Consider the following 20,172-nt stretch of genomic DNA (forward strand, 5'->3'; position numbering starts at 1 on the left):
AGAGGCAGGAACTAAAGAATTTTCTTTTAAGAGATTAAAACAAATGAACTCTAATTCTGGATAAACCACTCAATGCACTCTGATTTTTATTCAGCAAACACTTGCTGTTGAGTACCTAATCTGGGAAGGACATTTTATTAGGCATCACACAGGGGGTCTAAACATATATGACACATTATGTACTTCTAAGAAGCTTTGGAAGAGGACCCTACATTTATGGCATTATTGTGGTAGAGAATGAAAGTTGCCATCAGAGACTGTATAGGTAGAGACTCTTGAGGAAGCAATTCCTTTCAGATAAATGGGAACCTCTAGGAAGAGGCTGCACTTAAGTTGGGGCTGTAGTGAGAATCAGGGTTTGGGTATGTTTGAGTTGGAGAGGGAGAGGATGGCATTATGCAGGAGGGAAAACAGAGGTTTGAACATACATGGAGGCAGGAAACTTGATGTCTGATCCAAGCATAGGGAGTTGGGTGGTCTGGCTACCTCATATGAGTTTTCCGGTTGAGAGTGAAAGCTGGATACATCTTTTTGGATCAGACACAGCAGAACCTTGAACACTAGCCTGAGAAATTTCTTCATCAAGCAGAGGGGATTTTTTGGATATCTTTGGGCCAAAAAAAAAAAAAGAAGCATATCAAAACGCAATATTCCTTGCACTTTCATAAACACAATGCCATATACTTTCATTTGGTCCAGAGGAGGGTGGACCTGCCTGTGTTTAAGATAATTGTAATGTACTCCACTGTACTGAACTCCAAACTTCTGCCACCTGACCTTCAAAGCCAGGAGAAACTAGGTCATCCAGGTGTCTCCCCTTAAAAAAACCATCTGAGCTCTAGGGCCCACGCAGTGCCAGAGGGCTCAAATATTTAATTAAAGTCCTTGATAGAACACTTTCCATCAAAAGTGCTATGCTAGGCTTCCTTTGTTTTTCCAAGGTTTAGGAAAGGCTTTGTGTCTATCTTTCCACTCTAGTTTAATGTAGTTTAAACGACATGAACCAGGGATATTTCTGGCTAGAGTTATGGTGTAGAGTCCTAGCTGTTCATTATCCACAGAATTCAAGCAGTAACCTTATTTGTGTTGCATTATAACTAACTCAGCTAAGCAGTCTGAGAAGCTACACAATGCCTGGCATATAGCTGGTGCTCAAAAATATGTTATGCAAATACTTAACCACAAATTCAATAAATATGCAGGACTTCCCTGGTGACTCAGATGGTAAAGAAAGTGTAAGCGGGGCAGGAGACCTGGATTTGATCCCTGTGTCAAGAAGATCCCCTAGAGAAGGGAATGACTACCCACTCCAGTGTTCTTGTCTGGAGAATTTCATGAACAGAGGAGCCTGGTGAGCTGCAGTCCATGGGGTTGCAAAGAATCAAACACAACTGAGCAACTAATACATATGTAATACATATGTGACAACATATTATAAAATTTTAGACCCCAGGCTTTGATTTCCTAATTGTAATGACATAGACATTGACATAATTCTTCTTATTTTTCAAAAGTTATACAAAACAGTGTGACAAAATAAGAAATCTTTGAGTTAAATTAGGAAGAAGCAACATTTGAGAGGAGTACAATTGAGATGTTGCCGAGGCAAAGGAAGAAGGGGAATTTGACACCACAGTAACATAACTACAATAGAAGTAAGCATTTGAGAAGTTTTAGCAGGGACTTCCTTGGTGGTCCTGTGGCTAGGACTCCAAGATCCCAATGCAGGGGGCCTGGGTTCAGTCCCTGGTCAAGGAACTAGATCCTGATTGCTACAACTAAAAAGAACCCGTATGTGGCAATGAAAGTCAAAGAACCCCACATGCTGCAGCTGGGACCTAGTACAGTCAAAGAAGTAAGGAGTTTCAGCAGCAATGAGTATTTATTATTTTGAATGAACTGTACATGAAATTTAAATTTTTACATGAAATATAAAAATCATCAAAAGTGCTGTATAGGATTATTTTAATATTAATTTATCCCCCCATGTGATCTAGTAGCTACACATTTTGCCTTTTTTAATGATCTGATACATTATTACAATCATGTAAGAACTGTCCAATGTTAAAACATAAAAAAAAATATTAGTTTATTCCTCAAGAAAAGTACCACCAGTGATGCTTTACTGAACATGAAAAATAAACAGATGCCAGAGAATCAACTTTTTGGGAAAAAGAAATATCACAGAATTTCATGAGTGAATGCAAAGTCCAAAGCAGATCAGACTCTCAGCAGAACATTCCTGGGATATAACATCCTAATAGTGTGGGTTATCTCCTTTGGAGGCAGGTCACTGGTGTGCCAGAACTCATCTTTTCTGGCCTACTTTCCAACAAAATGTCTAATGCCACGAGCCTCCCATGACTCCTAAAATATTTAATACAGAGGAAATGCTGATTTTCAGTCTTAGAATAGCCCTTGGAGTTAAGTTTGTCGTAGAAGAAGAAAGAAGTCATTGCTCACAGACGAGAGCCCTGCGCACCTTCCGCCGTCAGGCCAACCCGTGCCTCTGGTCCGTCCCAAGTGCGTGCTCCCTACAGCAGTCCTGGGCGCCCTGGCTGATGAAGTGAGAGCAGGTCCTTCAGGTCACGCGTCCCAGCTGGTCTCATTCGGTCCTAAACAAACCAGCCTCTCTGATTCGCCACCAGAGTTGTCTGGCTCTCCCGCCTCTTGGCTTTCTTGCTCCTCTGCCTCACTTTCCAGCACAGAACGCTGGACGCTAACAGAAAAAGTCCCAGGGACAGAAGGACCAGGCCCAGGATGGAGATGATGGAGCCGTGGGAGTTGAAGCTGTACGCCACGGCGGTGACCACGGTCCCGGTGATGAGGACCACCACGGCGAAGGGGACGACGCAGCGGTAGCAGGAGAGCTCAGCGCCCCCGGTGGCGGCCGCCAGCTGAATCTCGCTGACCAGGGGCACCATGGTAACCACCACTTCGCCATTGGCATTCTTTTCCATTGCCACCGGCTTGGGAGACTTTGGGGTTCCCAGGATCTCCTTTATGGGCTCGTCTGTCATTGTTACAGCGGCGTCTCCTAGCTGAGTTCACAGACTAGATCTGGGTGGTCTCCTCAGGGCAAAAACTGTGAAGACAGGAGATGTCAGCTGAATGCGTTAGAGTGAGCCCCACAAGTAGTAGTAAAGACCTGGGGAAACACCACTATGTTCTTTTCTTTTCTAGGAGGCGTGGATGCCTGTGAAAATCAGCTTGAATGTATTTTTTCCCCAACTTTTGCATCCTCTTTGCATTGGGCAGAAAGCAAGATAAAGCAGAGAGCCATAAAGAAAGGGAAGGTATATAAGCAGAAAGCACTTTACAGTGCTTAACACTCTCTGGCAGTCTACAAATGTTTTACAAGCTTTTCTGCTTTGTCTATTGCTTTCTTTCCTCTAAACACAGAGAATCCTTAATCTTAATCCCAAAGCAACCTCATACAAGAGGTTAGTGTGTTATAAACAACACTTTTTCGCACAGTCCGTTCCACACTCACAGCAACCTAGACGCTGCCAGTGTTTCCGGGCATAACATGCATTCTTTCCAAACTATCACCCATTCACTGTGCACCAAAGCAATGTCAAGACCAGCAGCCAGCATTTAAGTGATATTTTTCTACATCAACTGATGGTCAACAAGTCTTCATTGTTTTAACTATTAAATGCAATGAAGCAGGCATCCTGGGTCCATGGTGGGAGTGCGTTTGGCAAAAATTCAGTGATAATAAGGCTAGGATTTGTGATCTAAAATGTGGCAATATCCTTTGATGTATTTGAAAAGAGAAAAATAAGAAAAACAATTCAACAATTTTGTTGGAAATAATTTTGTGCTTTTTTATGTTAAAGAAGAGGTCAACTATTAATTAGCAGTTAGATTTACAAATTTTCCATTAAATCCAACAAGGAATTTTGACATTATATGTACTACTTGTTTTAAAAGAATGAGCATCCTAGATTTTCAATAAAGATCTATAAGCTCATTTTCACCCCATGCTCCAGTGTACAAAAACGTCATGTGATTCATCTTTGTAAATATTTTGAACCTGAACATTTCAGAAGGAAATCTGAAACTCTCCATCAAAAATCTCTGGTTGAAATGCCATCTCCGAGAAAACAGTGGACACTCCTGTCTTGTTCAGGCATGTAAGTCATTCTCTTTCACCCTTGAGAAGTGATCTAGTAGCTGAATGGTTGAACAGTTACAGTTATGCTTTAAATGAAAGCATTTAAAGGAAGATAGTGGAGATGATTTCAGTGAGAGGACAACTTTGATCATATTAAATACTCACTGAAAACTAATTCAACCCCAAAGTCAGACGATTTCAGTGAGATGACAACTTTGATCATATTAAATACTCACTGAAAACTAATTCAACCCCAAAGTCAGACCTCACAGGTTCTTCCTTGCCCTGGGAGGTCAAAATATCACTCCTTGTCCAATGAACTGAAAGTTAGAGCTGTCTATTTGCATGAGACTTTCAGTCACCAAAATAAATCACTGCTGTTCAAGATACTTTAGTGACTGGCTAGATCAATAAAAGGATATTTGAGATTCTGTCTGAAAGGAAAAAAAAAAACAAAAACCTTCAACCCAAAGATGAAACTTCAGCTAACTTAAAAATGAGGCTGTGTCCCCCAAAGGTTTATACTTACATGTACCTCAGAGAGAAGCAATCCATTACCAGGGAGATCCCCGGACTTGAGAGGGAAGGATCACAGTCTGAGCTTCTTCTTGGACTTCTGAGAAGGCAGCCTGTCACAGCACCTCTGTCAGTAAAGTGACGGGACAGCGATCTCTGGGGAGGAGGAAAGATATAAAATGCTGTGGGTTTTAGATCCTGAGCTCTTTCTTTCACTCTACCCCTTCCTAAATGACGCTTGTCTTTCCCTCTCTCTTTTTATTTCCTCCCACGCCGGTTTGCTCCTCCCTGCCTTTTTTTTTTTTTTTTTTCTTCTTTCTTTTCCTTGCCAGCAGATTCTGAGTTTTGGCTTCCCCCAGCTCTGCTCAGTGACATGATAAGTCAGAATCATTTTAGAGTCCCCAGAGACAGGAGGCAGCTTTTACTTTTATTTCTCTTTCAGCCTTTACTGAGTGCACTGCTTTGCATTACTCATTTTTTCCCCAGCCAGACTCCAAATCTTCCCCCGCCCAGCAGGCATTTTCACAAGAAAATCCCCGAGTCAGCGTTGCAGACCCAGCTGAGGGGACAGGGCTGAAGGGACAGACACTTTTCGGGCTGCGGGAACAGCTGTGAAGTCATCAGGCAGCTGAATCCAGCCTCTAAGCCAACAGAAATCTATGTTCCTAGGTTTCCTGAGTATTCTTTCTTCATGTGTGTGTGTGCTGGCCATCTGAAGCTTAATACCTTCCTCCCCCGCTCGTCTCATTGGATGATAATTCATTTAGGAATGAGGGTGGAAGATACAAATGTTTGTGGTTAAGGGTGAAAACCAGTCATTCTGATTTAAACATGATTGCTAGGAAGGGAGTGCTAGGAAGTGAGTAGCCTTGGCCATACTGAAATTGTCATCATCACCATCTCTCATTTACAGAGCACCTCCCACGGACATCACATGCAAGGTGCATGCATTAACACTAATGCTCACAACTTTACAAAGGAGTTTATAAACAGTTCATACTGAGGCTCAGAAACGTTAAGCAATCTGACAAACGTCATAGAGAGAAACTCTTGGTTTAACTTAACGGGCACACTAATCATGCAAGGGGCTTGTTAAATGCAGATTCTGATTCAGTAGGTCTGTAGCTTGATCCTGGCTGATGTTAATCTTCTGCTCCTCGACCCACTTTAAGGAAGAAATATTTTCAATATTCAAATACATATGACTGGATATATCATACTCTCAAACAATAAAGGTAAAGGTCTATTTCCCACCCCCTGTTGCCAAATGGGCTTTAAGCGACACATGAGCTATTTAAAATTTGAAAGCCACAGATTGTCTTTTGGAGTGAAAAATGAGATTTTTTGGAGCGAAAAATGAGATCATGTGTCTTTTGGAGTGAAAAATGAGATCATACCGGGTGACTCTTATAAGCTCATCCTATACTTCTGTACCCATGGTGGATTCATGTCAATGTATGGCATAAACCACTACAATATTGTAAAGTGATTAGCCTCCAATTAAAATAAATAAATTTATATTAAAAAAGCTATCCATCTTCTATTTTTAGTCTGTACAAGTTTTAATAACTTACTTTCAACTGATACAAGTAACACTAAAATATAAGTTAAATCTTGAAGGAGATTTGTTTTCCTTCTTTCTCTTGAGTTAAATTTCTCTAATTGTTGGTGGAGGGCATGGATGTTCTCAGACACCTCACCTCTGTTCTACCAGAGCTCACTCTTTCCAGCCTAGTCTAGAAATAAGGCCCTGGTGATTTTGTCATAAAGGGACAGGGGCGAGAAGTGTTTCTTCATTGAAAAGAAATAAAGCTAAAAACCTTCAGAGGCTTTGCTGAGTCAGGGAGCCCAGCCTGTTGAGCTGGGCTGGAGGGCCTCAGCTACCACTGTCTTCAGACTTTAAAGATGTGGTTGTAAAGAGACACAGCCATCCTCCAGGAGGAGTGCTGTTGCTTGGTATTCGAGATAGCGGGTACTTAGAACCAGAGCATTTAAGCACTGGCCAGCAATGCCCTGGGAGGATGGGGATACTGGGGATTCTTGAGGAGCTCCATATGAGAGCAGCTATGTTTCCACTGCAAACTGTGACCTTTGGGGGCAATTCCTCTTTACTTTCTAGCAGGGGGCCTTTTCTCCCTCCCCACAGCATAATCCAATGACCCCACTGAAGCTCTGAATATCACCCTATCCTGCTGAAGACCATGCTTCCCCATTGTCAAAGTCAAAGGTACATGATTTGAATTTCTCCCAGAAAGAAACCAGAGGCAACTGGTAAGCTCTTGGCTGAATTTATAAGGAGGGGCAGAGAGTGTGTCTGTGAGCTGGGAGCAGGGTCGGTCTGTCTGTGTTGCTCCTAACACCCAAGCCCTCCTCAGCCTTTTCAGGCTTCAGAATTCTAATTCGTATTCACAGAGCTGCATCTGCCTGCACACACAGATGCACATGTTCAGATTCTAACAGCTGATGACTTGCACTGATTGATACAGAGAAGAAAGCTTTGGGATAAAGCAGAAATTGTATTTCAAGAATAGATACCTGGGGCTTCCCTGGATGTCCAATGGTCAAGACTTCCCCTTCCAATGCAGTGGGTAGAGGTTCGATCCCTGGTTGGGGAGCCAAGATCCTACATGCCTGGAGGCCAAAAAATAAAAAAAAAACAACACAAAAAACACATGAAATAAAAGCAATATTTTAAGAAATTCAATAAAGACTTTAAAATGACCCATATCAAAAACAGTCTAGAAAAAAAAATGACGACTTTAAAAAAAATGAAGAATAGATACCTATCATTACACCCAAGTACATCTGCAGTTTTAAATGACTTTTAAGTCTTCAAATTCAAAGAGAATTACTAGTGATCAAAAGTCTTTGAATGACTTTTTCTCCCTCCTCTCTGTGCCTATTAGAAATTAAACCCTCCAGAGAGTGCCTTAAGGAACACCTGCCCCCGATGCAAAATCTCATCTATAAAGCAACTAGCCTTTTTTTTCTGCAAGCCTTTCCTCAGAAGGGAGAGGAAATCTTTCTGGTTCTTTTTAAACACAAGGCTCCAGGAGATTCCTTTAAGCTTTGAGAGTGTTTCAGAAAACTTCCAATTCATGAATTAAATCTGCATCCTTCTATCCCACCTCACCCCTCCAAAGACTTCCACATTTCTCTTCCAGATCTTTCAAAAACCAGAGATCCTTACCTTTCCTAGCCAGAATTGGACTGAGACAGCTGCCAGCTCTGGCCTACAGCCACCCAGAGACGGGGATGCAAATCACTACACCAGGGACCGTAGGCAAAGTACTCGGCGAGGCTTAAACACAGTCAAGGGACCGGAGAAAAACTGATGGGAGGAAATTCCTTAAGTGCTGCTGTATTTTCTTCTCCATTTCCCTCTATGAAAATGGAATCCACATAAATTTTTTTAAAAAAAGGGATCCAAGTTTGGACAGGGTGTCCTCCTTTGTTTTTTTTCCTTTGTGTCCTCATTCAGGCTTTCATTTTCAAGATTTTCCTTATCCAAAGCCCCTATTCTGAGACTATTCTTCTGTAGGACTATGAATCTGAAGAAAAGAATTTTGCAATTCTTGTCCTACCCCTCTGGAAGGGTCTGGGGTTGGGGAAGTATGTAAGGTGGGCAGTGGGAAGGTAAACTAATTTATTTTTTTCTCACCATCACAAGCAAGTGATAAGGGAAGTAAAGGAAGAAGAGATCAGCTGATAGTGAATTGCTCTTTGGTGCCTTGTGTGGACTCTATCCCTAAAGTCAGAGGAGAGGTCTTGTCATGCTGTTCATGAGAGGGTGGGAAGGCACCGCAGAAATGGAGGTGCACAGGAAAATCACATCTCTAAGCAACTGAGCCAACATTCTACCAAAGACATTATAAAAAGCAGAATTAAGGAACACTGCTATTTTGGAGAAAATTTCCCCAAATTAGGGGCAAAAATCTCATTGTACTTAGAAACAAGCCAGAAACAAAGTTATTTAGATAAGGGGGTATAGAAGTGGAAGAGGAAGATGGAACGTACCATGACCAAGAGGAGATTTTGCTTGTTTACCTTTAGTAGAAGCCAAAGGTTCAGTTTCTCGATTGGAAAGGGTAACATGTTGATTTTGCCATTGGGTAGATGCTGTTGAAGACCTGGAAATTCCTCCTTTGGGAAAGCACAGACTTCATTTTGTGAGGCTCATCGCCATGTGCATTTGATTACTCACTCATACTTACTTTCAGTTTGCTTTGCTTGTTGGGGTTGAGTTGGCTTTTTTTCAGCAGCCCTGAAGATGCCAGTTCTTCCTGGCCCTCTGTCCAATCACCACACCTTTGATCTCTGGCATCCCCCAGTCCAATTGGATCCAGTGAGGTTTGGGAAGCTGCCCAGAGTTTCTCCTTTCCAATGCTTCTTTTAAGGGTGTGTCTGCATTTATGCTCTGAAATCATGGACGTTTTGAAAAGTGATCTGTGCTTGTGTGTTCATTTTGGATAACAGGTCATATTATTATTGCTACCCCACCCTCTCCCCAAGGTACTTCTATTTGAGGATTAGACAATCAAATAGAGAGATATGATAGTAACAAGTGAAGTGATGGGTATGCCTTCAGCTCAGTTCGGTTCAGTTCAGTCCCTCAGTCATGTCTGACTCTTTGTGACCTCGTGAACGGCAGCACACCAGGCCTCCCTGTCCATCACCAACTCCCAGAGTTTACCCAAACCTATGTCCATTGAGTTAGTGATGACATCCAACCATCTCATCCTCTGTCATCCCCTTCACCTCCCACCCTCAATCTTTCTCAGCATCAGGGTCTTTTCCAATGAGTCAGCTCTTCACAACAGGTGGCCAAAGGATTGGAGTTTCAGCTTCAGCATCAGTCCTTCCAATGAACACCCAGGACAGATCTCCTTTAGAATGAACTGGTTGGATCTCCTTGCAGTCCAAGGGACTCTCAAGAGTCTTCTCCAACACCACAGTTCAAAAGCATCAATTCTTTAGCGCTCAGCTTTCTTCACAGTCCAACTCTCACATCCATACATGACCACAGGAAAAACCATAGCCTTGGCTAGATGGACCTGTGTTGGCAAAGTAATGTTTCTGCTTTTTAATATACTATCTAGGTTGGTCATAAATTTCCTTCCAAGGAGTAAGTGTCTTTCATTTCATGGCTGCAATCATCATTTGCAGTGATTTTGGAGCCCAGAAAAATAAAGTCAGCTGCTGTTTCCACGTTTCCCCATCTATTTCCCATGAAGTGATGGGACCAGATGCCATGATCTTAGTTTTCTAAATGTTGAGCTTTAAGCCAACATTTTCACTCTCCTCTTTCACTTTCATCAAGAGGCTTTTTAGTTCCTCTTCACTTTCTGCCATAAGGGTGGTGTAATTTGCATATCTGAGGTTATTGATATTTCTCCCGGAAATCTTGATTCCAGCTTGTGCTTCCTCCAGCCCAGCGTTTCTCATGATGTACTCTGCATATAAGTTAAATAAGCAGGGTGACAACATACAGCCGTGACGTACTCCTTTTCCTATTTGGAACCAGTCTGTTGTTCCATGTCCAGTTCTAACTGTTGCTTCCTGACGTGCATACAGGTTTCTCAAGAGGCAGGTCAGGTGGTCTGGTATTCCCATCTATTTCAGAATTTTCCACAGTTTATTGTGATCCACACAGTTCAGGGCTTTGGCATAGTCAATAAAGCAGAAATAGATGTTTTTCTGGAACTCTCTTGCTTTTTTGATGATCCAGTGGATGTTGGCAATTTGATCTCTGGTTCCTGTGCCTTTTCTAAAACCAACTTGAACATCTGGAAGTTCACGGTTCACGTACTGCTAAAGCCTGGCTTGGAGAATTTTGAGCATTACTTTACTAGCGTGTGAGATGAGTACAATTGTGCGATAGTTTGAGCACTCTTTGGCATTGCCTTTCTCTGGGATTGGAATGAAAACTGACCTTTTCCAGTGCCCACTGCTGAGTTTTCCAAATTTGCTGGCATATTGAGTGCAGCACTTTCACAGCATCATCTTTCAGGATTTGAAATAGCTCAACTGGAATTCCATCACCTCCACTAGCTTTGTTCAATTATATAAACATAAAAATCCAGAGTTGCTGAAATCAAGTAACACTTTGGGAAATGAAGGAGGGTTGGACAAATTCTCTCTCACTGTAACAAGAACTCATCATCTTTCTGGTCCCAAAGGAGAAGAACTGATTTTCTTGTTTCAAATGTGAATATATACTGAAACAACTATGATCCTGACATGTACCCAGGTATCTTGCACAGTCCTCTACGTTTGTATACTATTTCTTCAGAAGCCTAAGATGAGGAAGCTCAAAGGTAAAGAGCCATAGCAAATTGGGCTGATGCTTTCCCAAGAGAAGTGCCCAACCCTTGGGTCAGTCATCCTTATTGGGCCATGGGTCATGTAATCAGGGACTAGCGTAGCCCACCAGTTTTGCCTTCTCCAGGGAAGGAAAGGGAAGGGACCACAGTGCCCTCCACTCCTGGCCATTCTTGCTGATCCCTGATAATATAGGGCCCTTCTATGCCTTTTGACAGATGCAGTGTCCCCCCAGCCTCGGGTGAGAAATGTCATTCGACCATAAAACGATGTGCACAAGCATTGTGAGCCCAATCCACTCCTAATCAGCCCCAAATCTCTAGATTTCAACATCAGTCTGGTCCCAGGGATTTGAAACCACCCTGCAACATATAAAATTTTCTAAAAGTTCCTCATCTGTGATGTTCTGTAGGGTCAGCTGGTTTCTCTTGCTCCACATCCATAGGGCAGAACTCGCCTTCTGACTTGATTCTCCAGATCCCAGTTGTGTAGCTCTGGTCTTAAAGTGATTGGCAAGGGATGGGCAAGCCATTTTGGGCCCCCACTCCCAAACAATGAAACTGTAGATTTTAAGCTCTGTGCTTCAGTAAGAGGAACGTGCATTGAGTTTCTTTTCACAGGTAGATTTTGTTCTGTCTTGATTTTGGAGAAAGAAATGGGGGTGCAAGTGGTGTCACTATCCCCAGATCTAACTCCAGGCTGCTTCATTCTGCATTGACCTATACAATATGTCCAGTCTGGTGAGGAGAGAGCACGGTAATGCTTATCAAGCATCTAATATGCACCCCTGACATACAGACCCTGTCTCAGGTACTTGTATTTTTATTTTACTGATGAGGAAACTTAAACCGAGCTGAGTGAAGTACTTGCCCGGGATCCACTGATACTTACTGCAACCCTTGCGGGTGCCAGGGGATTGCTGGATGTTCTAGCTGAGCAGATAGAAACCAGTAAGCAAAGCAAAGTCTCTGCTGTCAGGGAGCTTGCAGCCCAGAACAGGAAAGCCACAGGTAATTTTTCTCCAAAGAAGGAATACCAAACTGCTATGTGAGGCCCTGGAAGATAGGCTGTGGAAGGAACAGCCTATATATAAACGTGTGTGTGTGCTAAGTCGCTTCAGTCGTGTCCAACTCTTTGCAACCCTATGGACTGTAGCCTAGCAGGCTCCCCTGTCCATCCAGAAATTCATACAGGAGGGGAGTCACTACCATGGTAGCATCAGTAAAACTTGTTAGTCAAGAGAGGGAGTTGGTAAAGTTTTTAAGCCTACATAATTAATGGCTTGGTGATATTGTCGGCAGAAGCAGAGGGCAGGGCGTGGAGGGTATACACTTAGCTTGTTTAGCACAGCTATCCATTTCTCCAACAGAGAGGCAAATGCCAGAGGAAGTGGCCTTCCTCTCTGACTACTGATTTGTGACACATGGTCTGAGTTGCCAAATATATTTTCATAGTCTCACCGATGAGTCTTCCACTAAAAGTAAAATCAAATTTATAATTCACTTCATTTTATGAAAATATGCAGAACTGCAAACACATATGCAATACACATACATGATTAGAGATTGCTAGCTTTCTGCTTGGAACAAGAAATAAATATTTAAGAATTCTCACTCAAGATTTTTAATGTACTGAGTATAAGCAAATAATATATGGATTCAATTTTAAACTACTCAAAAACAAGAACATAGCTTTGCAGTTCTTTTTGTACAGTGCCTAGCATGAAAAAAACACCTCATAGATGTTTTCTGGGAATGAAAATGATTTCTTCTCCCAATGATCACTCTCCAAAGTACTACTCACATACAAGAGTAAGTATAGAATGTTCATAAAACTTTACAATCAGAGAAACAGCCATTGTTATTAAAATTCAGTTCAGTTCAGTTCAGTCACTCAGTCGTGTCCAACTCTTTGTGACCCCATGGACTGCAGCACGCCAGGCTTCCCTGTCCATCACCAACTCCCAGAGCTTACTCAAACTTATGTCCATCAAGTTGGTGATGCCATCCAACCTCATCCTCTGTCATCCCCTTCTCCTTTCCAAGCATCAGGGCCTTTTCCCATGAGTCAATTCTTCACATCAGGTGGCCAAAGTATTGGAGTTTCAGCTTCAGCATCAGTCCTTCCAATGAATATTCAGGACTGATTTCCTTGAGGATTGACTGCTTGATCTCCTTGCAGGCCAGGTGACTCTCAAGAGTCTTCTCCAACACCACAGTTCAAAAGCATCAATTCTTCGGCACTCAGCTTCTTTATAGTTCAACATTTGCATGCATACATGACTACTGGAAAAACCATAGTTTTGACTAGAAGGACCTTTGTTGACAACATAATGACTCTGCTTCTTAATATGCTGTCAAGGTTGGTCATAGCTTTTCTTCCAAGGAACAAGCGAAGAGCTAATTTTATGTTGTCCCATGAGTTAAAGCTTAAATATAAAGGCAGTCCCAGTCCACTCTGGATTTCTTTAGAAATGTCCTGTTTGGGGCCTCACTCAGTGTAAGCAAGCTTTCACATTGGGATTTACCAGGATCAGGATAACTAGAAAATCCCTCATAAGTTTCTAAAGGATAGTATCAGTAATTGTGTGAATGAGTAAGGAAAATTTTTGCCAAATAAGTAAGCAAGTAAAAGGATGACTCTACACTGAAATCAGATATAAACTTGAAAAATGAGATAGTATTCAAACGGATTACTTCAAAGTGTCCAAATATTTAGTGCTAAGTACATTAGTTATTTAGTTGTAACTAAATAATTATTCATTTATTATTTGCATTTTGCCAGGATTTTTTGGGTGGTGGGTATCCTGTAGACCCTGCATGCACTTTACCTAATAAGGAACACATATTTATTGAACACTTACTTTGTATTATATTGCTCTATATTTTTATAGATTTATTTTTAATACTCATAAGTAATCCAACAGGTAGGTGTCAGACAGGGTTGATATACAAATGAAGAGATTAAGGTGACTTGTTTTGGGAAGTCACCATTTGGAAAATGGTGAAACTAGAACCAAAGCCTGTTTAAAGTTTACCTCCTGATTCCTGTGCATTATCTTTCTGTATTCAGATGATATGCACTCTTTCTGTTGCTCATAGGAATTTACAGTCACAACAGAATAAACTCTGGGTTTGGACAAGCTTGTTTTGCCAGAAAAAACATACAATCACCTTCCCACAGAACCTCTGTAGTGACCCATTGATGAGAATAGGATCAGCTCAAGAAACTGTTTGGAAACATTTTTATTCACTTAGAAATCTTTGATGTTCTCGACGTGGGTGGGTGGTGGGAAAGGGAGCCATTTGCCAACTGAAGTCAAACTAAAACTATTTATTTTAACGGACTTATCTTATGGAACAACGCGGAGAACAGATCTCTCGCTTTCTTTCTTTAGATAAAAATTTTAAAGTCTTGTTTCACAAAGGTACCTTTCTGTCTGCTTCTTGTTTACTTAAATAAACTATACAGGAAACAGGCATTATTGTCTTTGTGAAAGCAATTGTAAAACTTGGTAAACTAATGACCCTAAGATAGCGCATGGCCAAAGGATGAGAACACATTGTCTTCCCTCCTTCTCGACTAGGGCTCCCAGTCCACTCTGAGCTCCAGCGGACCACAGAGCCTGGTCAGTAAGTCTGCCCCTGGCATCTCTGGATGACTTCTAGCTTGAGGGGCTCTGTGGTCTCAGCGGGGCCTCTCTCCCCGGATTTATTTCTATTTATTTCCTAAGGTAAACTTAGTTTGGAAAATTTTCCTTACAGTTCCGATATGACTTGTTCTTTCTTTCTAGGGTTACAGGGTAAGGTTTTGGATCGCTTCCACAACAAAATAACATTCCTGACTCTTCACTCTTGTACATGAAAGCAACCATAAACTGAAAGTCAGGAAATCTGAGTTTGAAGCTTTTTTCCTCTTTGTGGCCTTGGACAAGACACCCAACCTTTCAGAGTCCCATCCGTCAGACCTCAGGGTCCTGTCTTGTAGATTCTTTACTATTCTTTTCTTTCTATTTAAAAAATCCCATTTGGGCTTCTGTAATTTCCCATATCATTATCAGAGAACATAGATGAGACGACTAAGGGAAAGAGCTAACAAAAGTACCCAAGCTCTCATGGTATGACTGATGAGGAAGCCCAGGGATGAGTCTCTTTGGGGATAGGAAGCAAGTACTGCTGTGTCTGCAAGGTTTGGGGACACAGAAGTTTTCAAGTTGGAGAAGCAATTGGGATCCCCAAGGACTATCCAGAAAGTATCACATGGAGTGTGCACTTCTTCAGTGCTTCTCCCATCCCAGGAATCCAGGAAGAGTAGCTCTCCCGCTGTGTGACTTGTACTAAAGTAGTAGATTCCTGTATAAGCACCCAGTTCAGAGTCTTGCATTATAAATTAGAACAGAGAAAAGAATTAGTCTACTTGTTTAGTTTCTTTCTGAAATTCCTTTTTATGTTCTTTGAGTTTACAAGTTTACCACTGTCAAATATATTCTGTATACCAGTGAGGAGTTAGATTACCTGCATTAGAATTGCACGGAGTACTTATAAAAAATACTGGTTTCAGGGCCCTACCCTAGACCTACTGTGTTACTGCATCAGGATGTTTGTGCATGTGTGTGTATGTTGGTAGATCTGGAATCTGTATTTTTTATTCATATCCCAAATGAAGTTTGAGATCTTCTGCTCAACACTAATGTAACAAATGGTGAGTGCATGAGCCTCCACATCTCTGGTTAATACCATCAGTGGTTCCCCTTCATTGAAGAGTCACCTTCAGCTTAGATCAAATTACAGATATCTGTACAATAGACTATTTCACGTGCCTCTTGCCTATTGGTTCTTTTGGATACTCAGGATGCTATTTACTCATTTTTTCTGATACTTCAAGCATCACCTGCTTCTTTGATAAATCCTCCACCATCTTAGGACCAGGCAGAGTTGAGTTCCTTACACTGTATCCCTATACTGCTCTATGCTAGGGTTTCTCAACCTAGGCTCTTTGGACATTTGGGGCTGGATAGCTCTTTGCTGTGGGGGGCTGTCTTGTTTATTGATGAATCTTGGGAGCATTCTTGGCTCTACCCATGAGATGCCAGTAGCAGCTCCCGAGTTGTGAGAACTGGAAATGTCTTCAGGCACCACCAAATGTCTCTTGGGGAGCAAAGCTGTACCTGGTTGAGGGCACTGCCCTAGACTTACAAACATCATAGCCCAAGCCAAGTCATGTGGGAAGTCGCTGCTCATTTATCTTCCCTGAGATCTCAAGAGTTCCAGAGTAGGGGTTTTGCGTAGTGTATCCTTGTGTCCCCTGTGCCAACGCCTAGCACCTTAAACCTTAAAACTTAAAAAAAAAAAAAGTCTATTTATTTGGCTTCATCAGGCCTTCACTGTTGACTCCTGCCGTGTCATAAGGGATCTTTTGTGTGGCACGTGGACTCTCTGGGTGTGGCACATGGACTCCAGAACGTGAGGGCTTCAGCAGTTGCTACTCACAGGCCTTGTTGCTCTGAGGCATGTGAGAGCTTATTTCCCCAACCAGGGATCTCAGCTGCGTCCCCTGCCCTGTAAGGTGGGTTCTTAAGCACTGGGCCGCCGGGGAAGCCCCCTTAGCAAAACTTGGCTGACACACTAGGTGTCAGAAGAGCAACATTTTAGCTTATCTTTGTGGGCTCTATGTTTCAGATGTTGTGACTCTGGACAAACCAGTTAGCATGCCTGTGCCGCAGTTTCCCTCACTTGTAACCCTCAGCCTTGTGCCTTTGCGTTGCCCATGGATGGAATGAGAACAGGTCTGTAAAAGTGCGAAGTGCAGGAGGAAGCCTGCTGAAGGCCGCGTGAGGAAGACAGGGTTCTCTCATGTTTTCTCCAGACACAAAGCTTGGGGAGTACTGAAAATTCAGGTTATGCAAACAGTACAGTGCCCTGTACCAATATCTGGAAGAGATCTTTAATCTGGAGCATTATAAACACAAGGAACTTTGTTAAAATGAACAGACTGTGGAAACCTTAAAGGCTCAACTCCCTGCCCCAGATATGCCTTGTGGGTCTAATAAGGACCCAGCCGGGCCTGAGGGGGCCCTCTCTGCCCTTAGTCCTGTCCACTGTTCTGTGGCCTCCAGGGGCTGTCAAACCCTTTCCTTAGCCCCATTCTGTTCTGTTGTGTGCTGGGGCTCCCTTGTTTCCTGGCCTTGAATGGCAGTGGCAGGAAGTCACCAGGTTTTACATCAGTAACTGCACAGAATACATAGCATTAATAAGGGAGCCTCATCACTCTTTGTAAAGACTTTTTCCTCTAGCACAGCCTATGGAATGCCTCTTCAGTTATTTATTATCTTCAGGAAGGGTCTCCCCCGACCCCCTCTGTCTCTCTTTCTTTGCTTACCTACTTTATGACTTCCTTTTACACCCTGGGCATTCCATCGCTGTGGCCTCTGTGCTCTCCCAGCACTGTGGTGGGCTGGTTTATATACCTTCCTCCCTTCTTTTAACAGAATGAATTAGTTTCCATGTTGAGTTCAGCTGAGAAAAACCTCTACTGCATGGAAATGTAGGCTCTGATACTTGCGTGTATGTGTGTGTGTGTGTGTGTGTGTGTGTGTGTGTGTATGCCACCATCAACTCCCCTCCAGCTGCAGTTGGCCAGAACTTCCCCATTAATTATTTCACATCCCAAACATGAAGGCTACAAAAGCATTCACAAATTGTAAAACTACACAGACATGTCAAAAAGTCCTGAATGCATATACCGTTAGGGCTACAAGAGAGCTTGGTTACCATTTAATCTAGCGTTTCCATTTGAAGTTTGTGACTATTGAAGCCTGACTTCCTCAGAGTATTTCCTTTGCAGTCTGACTATCTCAAAAAACCACACTGAATCATTCTGTTCTTCTTTAAATGCATCATAGATAATCTCTATATTCCAACTTTTTCTGTACTTCATGATCCTTTCTCTAAGCTTAAAATAATAATTTCCTTTCAATACAGGGCTTGGAGATATCTCATCTGAAAGAAGTGGTAGGTGTTTCTAAAATGGTGAGGTCTATATATTTTTACAGTAACACATGGTTTAGAGCGATGAACAGGATGTTTTTCCCATTGTTGTCATTGTTCAGCCCCTAAGCAGACTCTGTGTGACCCCATAGACTAAAAGCATGCCAGGTTTCCCTGTCCTTCACTAGCTCCTGGAGTTAAATCAAAGTCATGTCCATTGAGTCGGTGATGCCATCCAAACATCTCATCCTCTGTCATCCCTTTCTCCTCCTGCCTTCAATCTTTCCCAGCATCATGTCTTTTCCAATGAGACAGCTCTTCGTATCAGGTGGCCAAAGTATTGGAGCTTCAGCTACTGCATCCGCCCTCCCAATAAATATTCAGGGTTGATTTCCTTTTGGATTGACTGGTTTTATCCTTGCAGTCCAAGGGACTCTCAAGAGTCTTCTAGCACCACAATTGGAAAGCATCAATTCTTCGTCCCTCAGCCTCATTTGTGGCCTAAATCTCACATCTGTAAGTGACTACAGGAAACACTATAGCTTTGACTATATGGACGTTTGTCTACAAAGTGATGTCTCTGCTTTTTAATATGCTGTTTGGGTTTGTTATAGCTTTTCTTCCAAGGAGTAAGCATCTTTTAATTTTGTGACTGCATTCACTGTCTGCAGTGATTTTTGAGCTCAAGAAAATAAATTTGTCACTGTTTCCCCATCTCAGTCAGTTCAGTCGCTCAGTTGTGTCTGACTCTTTGTGACCACATGGACTGCAGCAGGCCAGGCCTCCCTGTCCTTCGCCAACTCCTGGAGCCTGCTCAAACTCATGTCCATCGAGTCGGTGATGCCATCCAACCATCTCATCCTCTGTCATCCCCTTCTCCTCCTGCCCTCAATCTTTCCCACAATCAGGGTCTTTTCCAAGGAGTCAGTTCTTCACATCAGGTGGCCAAAGTATTGGAGCTTCAGCTTCAGCATCAGTCCTTCCATTGAATATTGAGGACTGATTTTCTTGAGGATAGACTGGTTGGATCTCCTTGTAAGACTCTCAATAGTCTTCTTCAGTGCTCAGTTTTCTTTATAGTCCAACTCTCACATCCATACATCACTACTGGAAAAACCATAGCTTCGACTAGATGGACCTTTTTGGCAAAATAATGTCTCTGCTTTTTAATATGCTATCTAGGTTTGTCATAGTTTTTCTTCCAAGGAGCAAGCATCTTTTAATTTCATTGCGGCAGTTACCATCTGCAGTGATTTTGGAGCCCCCAAAATAAAGTCTGTCACTATTTCCACTGTTTGCCCATCTATTTGTCATGAAATGTTGGGACGGGATGCCACGCACCTGCTACTAGGTTATCTGAAGAGCTCATGGACAGTTTTTTTTTTTTTTTTTTTTAAAGAATAAGCAGTCTGTTTTATTGAGTGCTCGGAGTAGGAGTCCATGGGTACTGAGGATCTCTGGGAACTTGTAAATTTCCTTCTCTGTTCCTTTTGTCCTGCTTCCATAGCCTCATGAGTGGCTGCTTCTTGTGGAAATAGATCTTGACCTTCTTCTTCCTCTTCTCCTCCAGGGTGGCTGTAACTGCCTTGTTCTCCAGCCAGCCTCTGAGCCAGGTGCCCTAGGTAGGGAAACTTCTGCACAAGGTTCAGACACACGACTCAGAGAGCAGTAGGAACATCATCCACTTTTTTGTCATGGAGTGCTGGGATCCCTCAAATGCCCTGAGGCAGTCCAGAGCAGCCTGGCCTCGTGTCGTCCTGGGGGCAGCATGCCTGTGGGCAGAGGACACCGGGCTTGCTCAGTGGGGCATGCAAAGCCATTGCTGCCCCTGCCAAGCAGGTGGAGTGGTGTCCACAGGTGGCAGTGCCTGTGGACTCATCTCATGAATGGGAAACTTGAACACGAGAGGGAAAAGTCCTCATCACTGGCCTCCTGGACAGCTTTATTGAGAAGCTTGGCAGCCTAAGATCCCAGTGTTATTCACTGCTGATCAAGAATGATGTGTCCTTGGGAATTTCAGACCAGTAAAAATTAAAATGAGGAGGGAGAGACTGATATAGGATTTCAAACTTTTTTTGAGCACCCAACTTGAAGAAAAAGCTGAAAATTAATAGTGCCCCTTGTCCTGTACACTATTCCAAAGTCATTCTACTGAGAAATTCTTCACATTTATGGTTTTATTTTTCATTTTTCTAATTACATTTTAAATTAGGTCTTTAAGGAAGAAGT

At 42.5% G+C, this 20,172-nt stretch overlaps 1 protein-coding gene and 1 non-coding gene across 3 annotated transcripts; both read right to left on the reverse strand.

The window, feature by feature from the left end:
- Positions 1-1,964: 1,964 nt before the first annotated feature.
- TMEM100 (transmembrane protein 100) lies at positions 1,965-4,837 on the reverse strand. Of its 2 annotated transcripts, none has more exons than XM_068978621.1 (2): positions 4,656-4,837; positions 1,965-3,085 (listed from the first exon to the last, which is right to left on the reverse strand). In XM_068978621.1, the coding sequence occupies exon 2, from the start codon at positions 3,018-3,020 to the stop codon at positions 2,616-2,618; it is 405 nt and encodes a 134-aa protein (XP_068834722.1). In that variant the 5' UTR covers positions 3,021-3,085; positions 4,656-4,837; the 3' UTR covers positions 1,965-2,615. The 2 variants fall into 2 exon arrangements, with proteins under 2 accessions (XP_068834722.1, XP_068834721.1); XM_068978620.1 differs by having other exon boundaries at positions 4,650-4,837.
- A 14,953-nt stretch (positions 4,838-19,790) lies between these two features.
- Positions 19,791-19,875, reverse strand: LOC138084864 (small nucleolar RNA Z195/SNORD33/SNORD32 family). Its single transcript, XR_011145271.1, has one exon. It is a non-coding gene; the product is annotated as a small nucleolar RNA Z195/SNORD33/SNORD32 family (small nucleolar RNA).
- Positions 19,876-20,172: the final 297 nt, after the last annotated feature.

Source organism: Capricornis sumatraensis, chromosome 8, assembly GCF_032405125.1.
Source record: "Capricornis sumatraensis isolate serow.1 chromosome 8, serow.2, whole genome shotgun sequence".
NCBI lineage: Eukaryota > Metazoa > Chordata > Mammalia > Artiodactyla > Bovidae > Capricornis > Capricornis sumatraensis.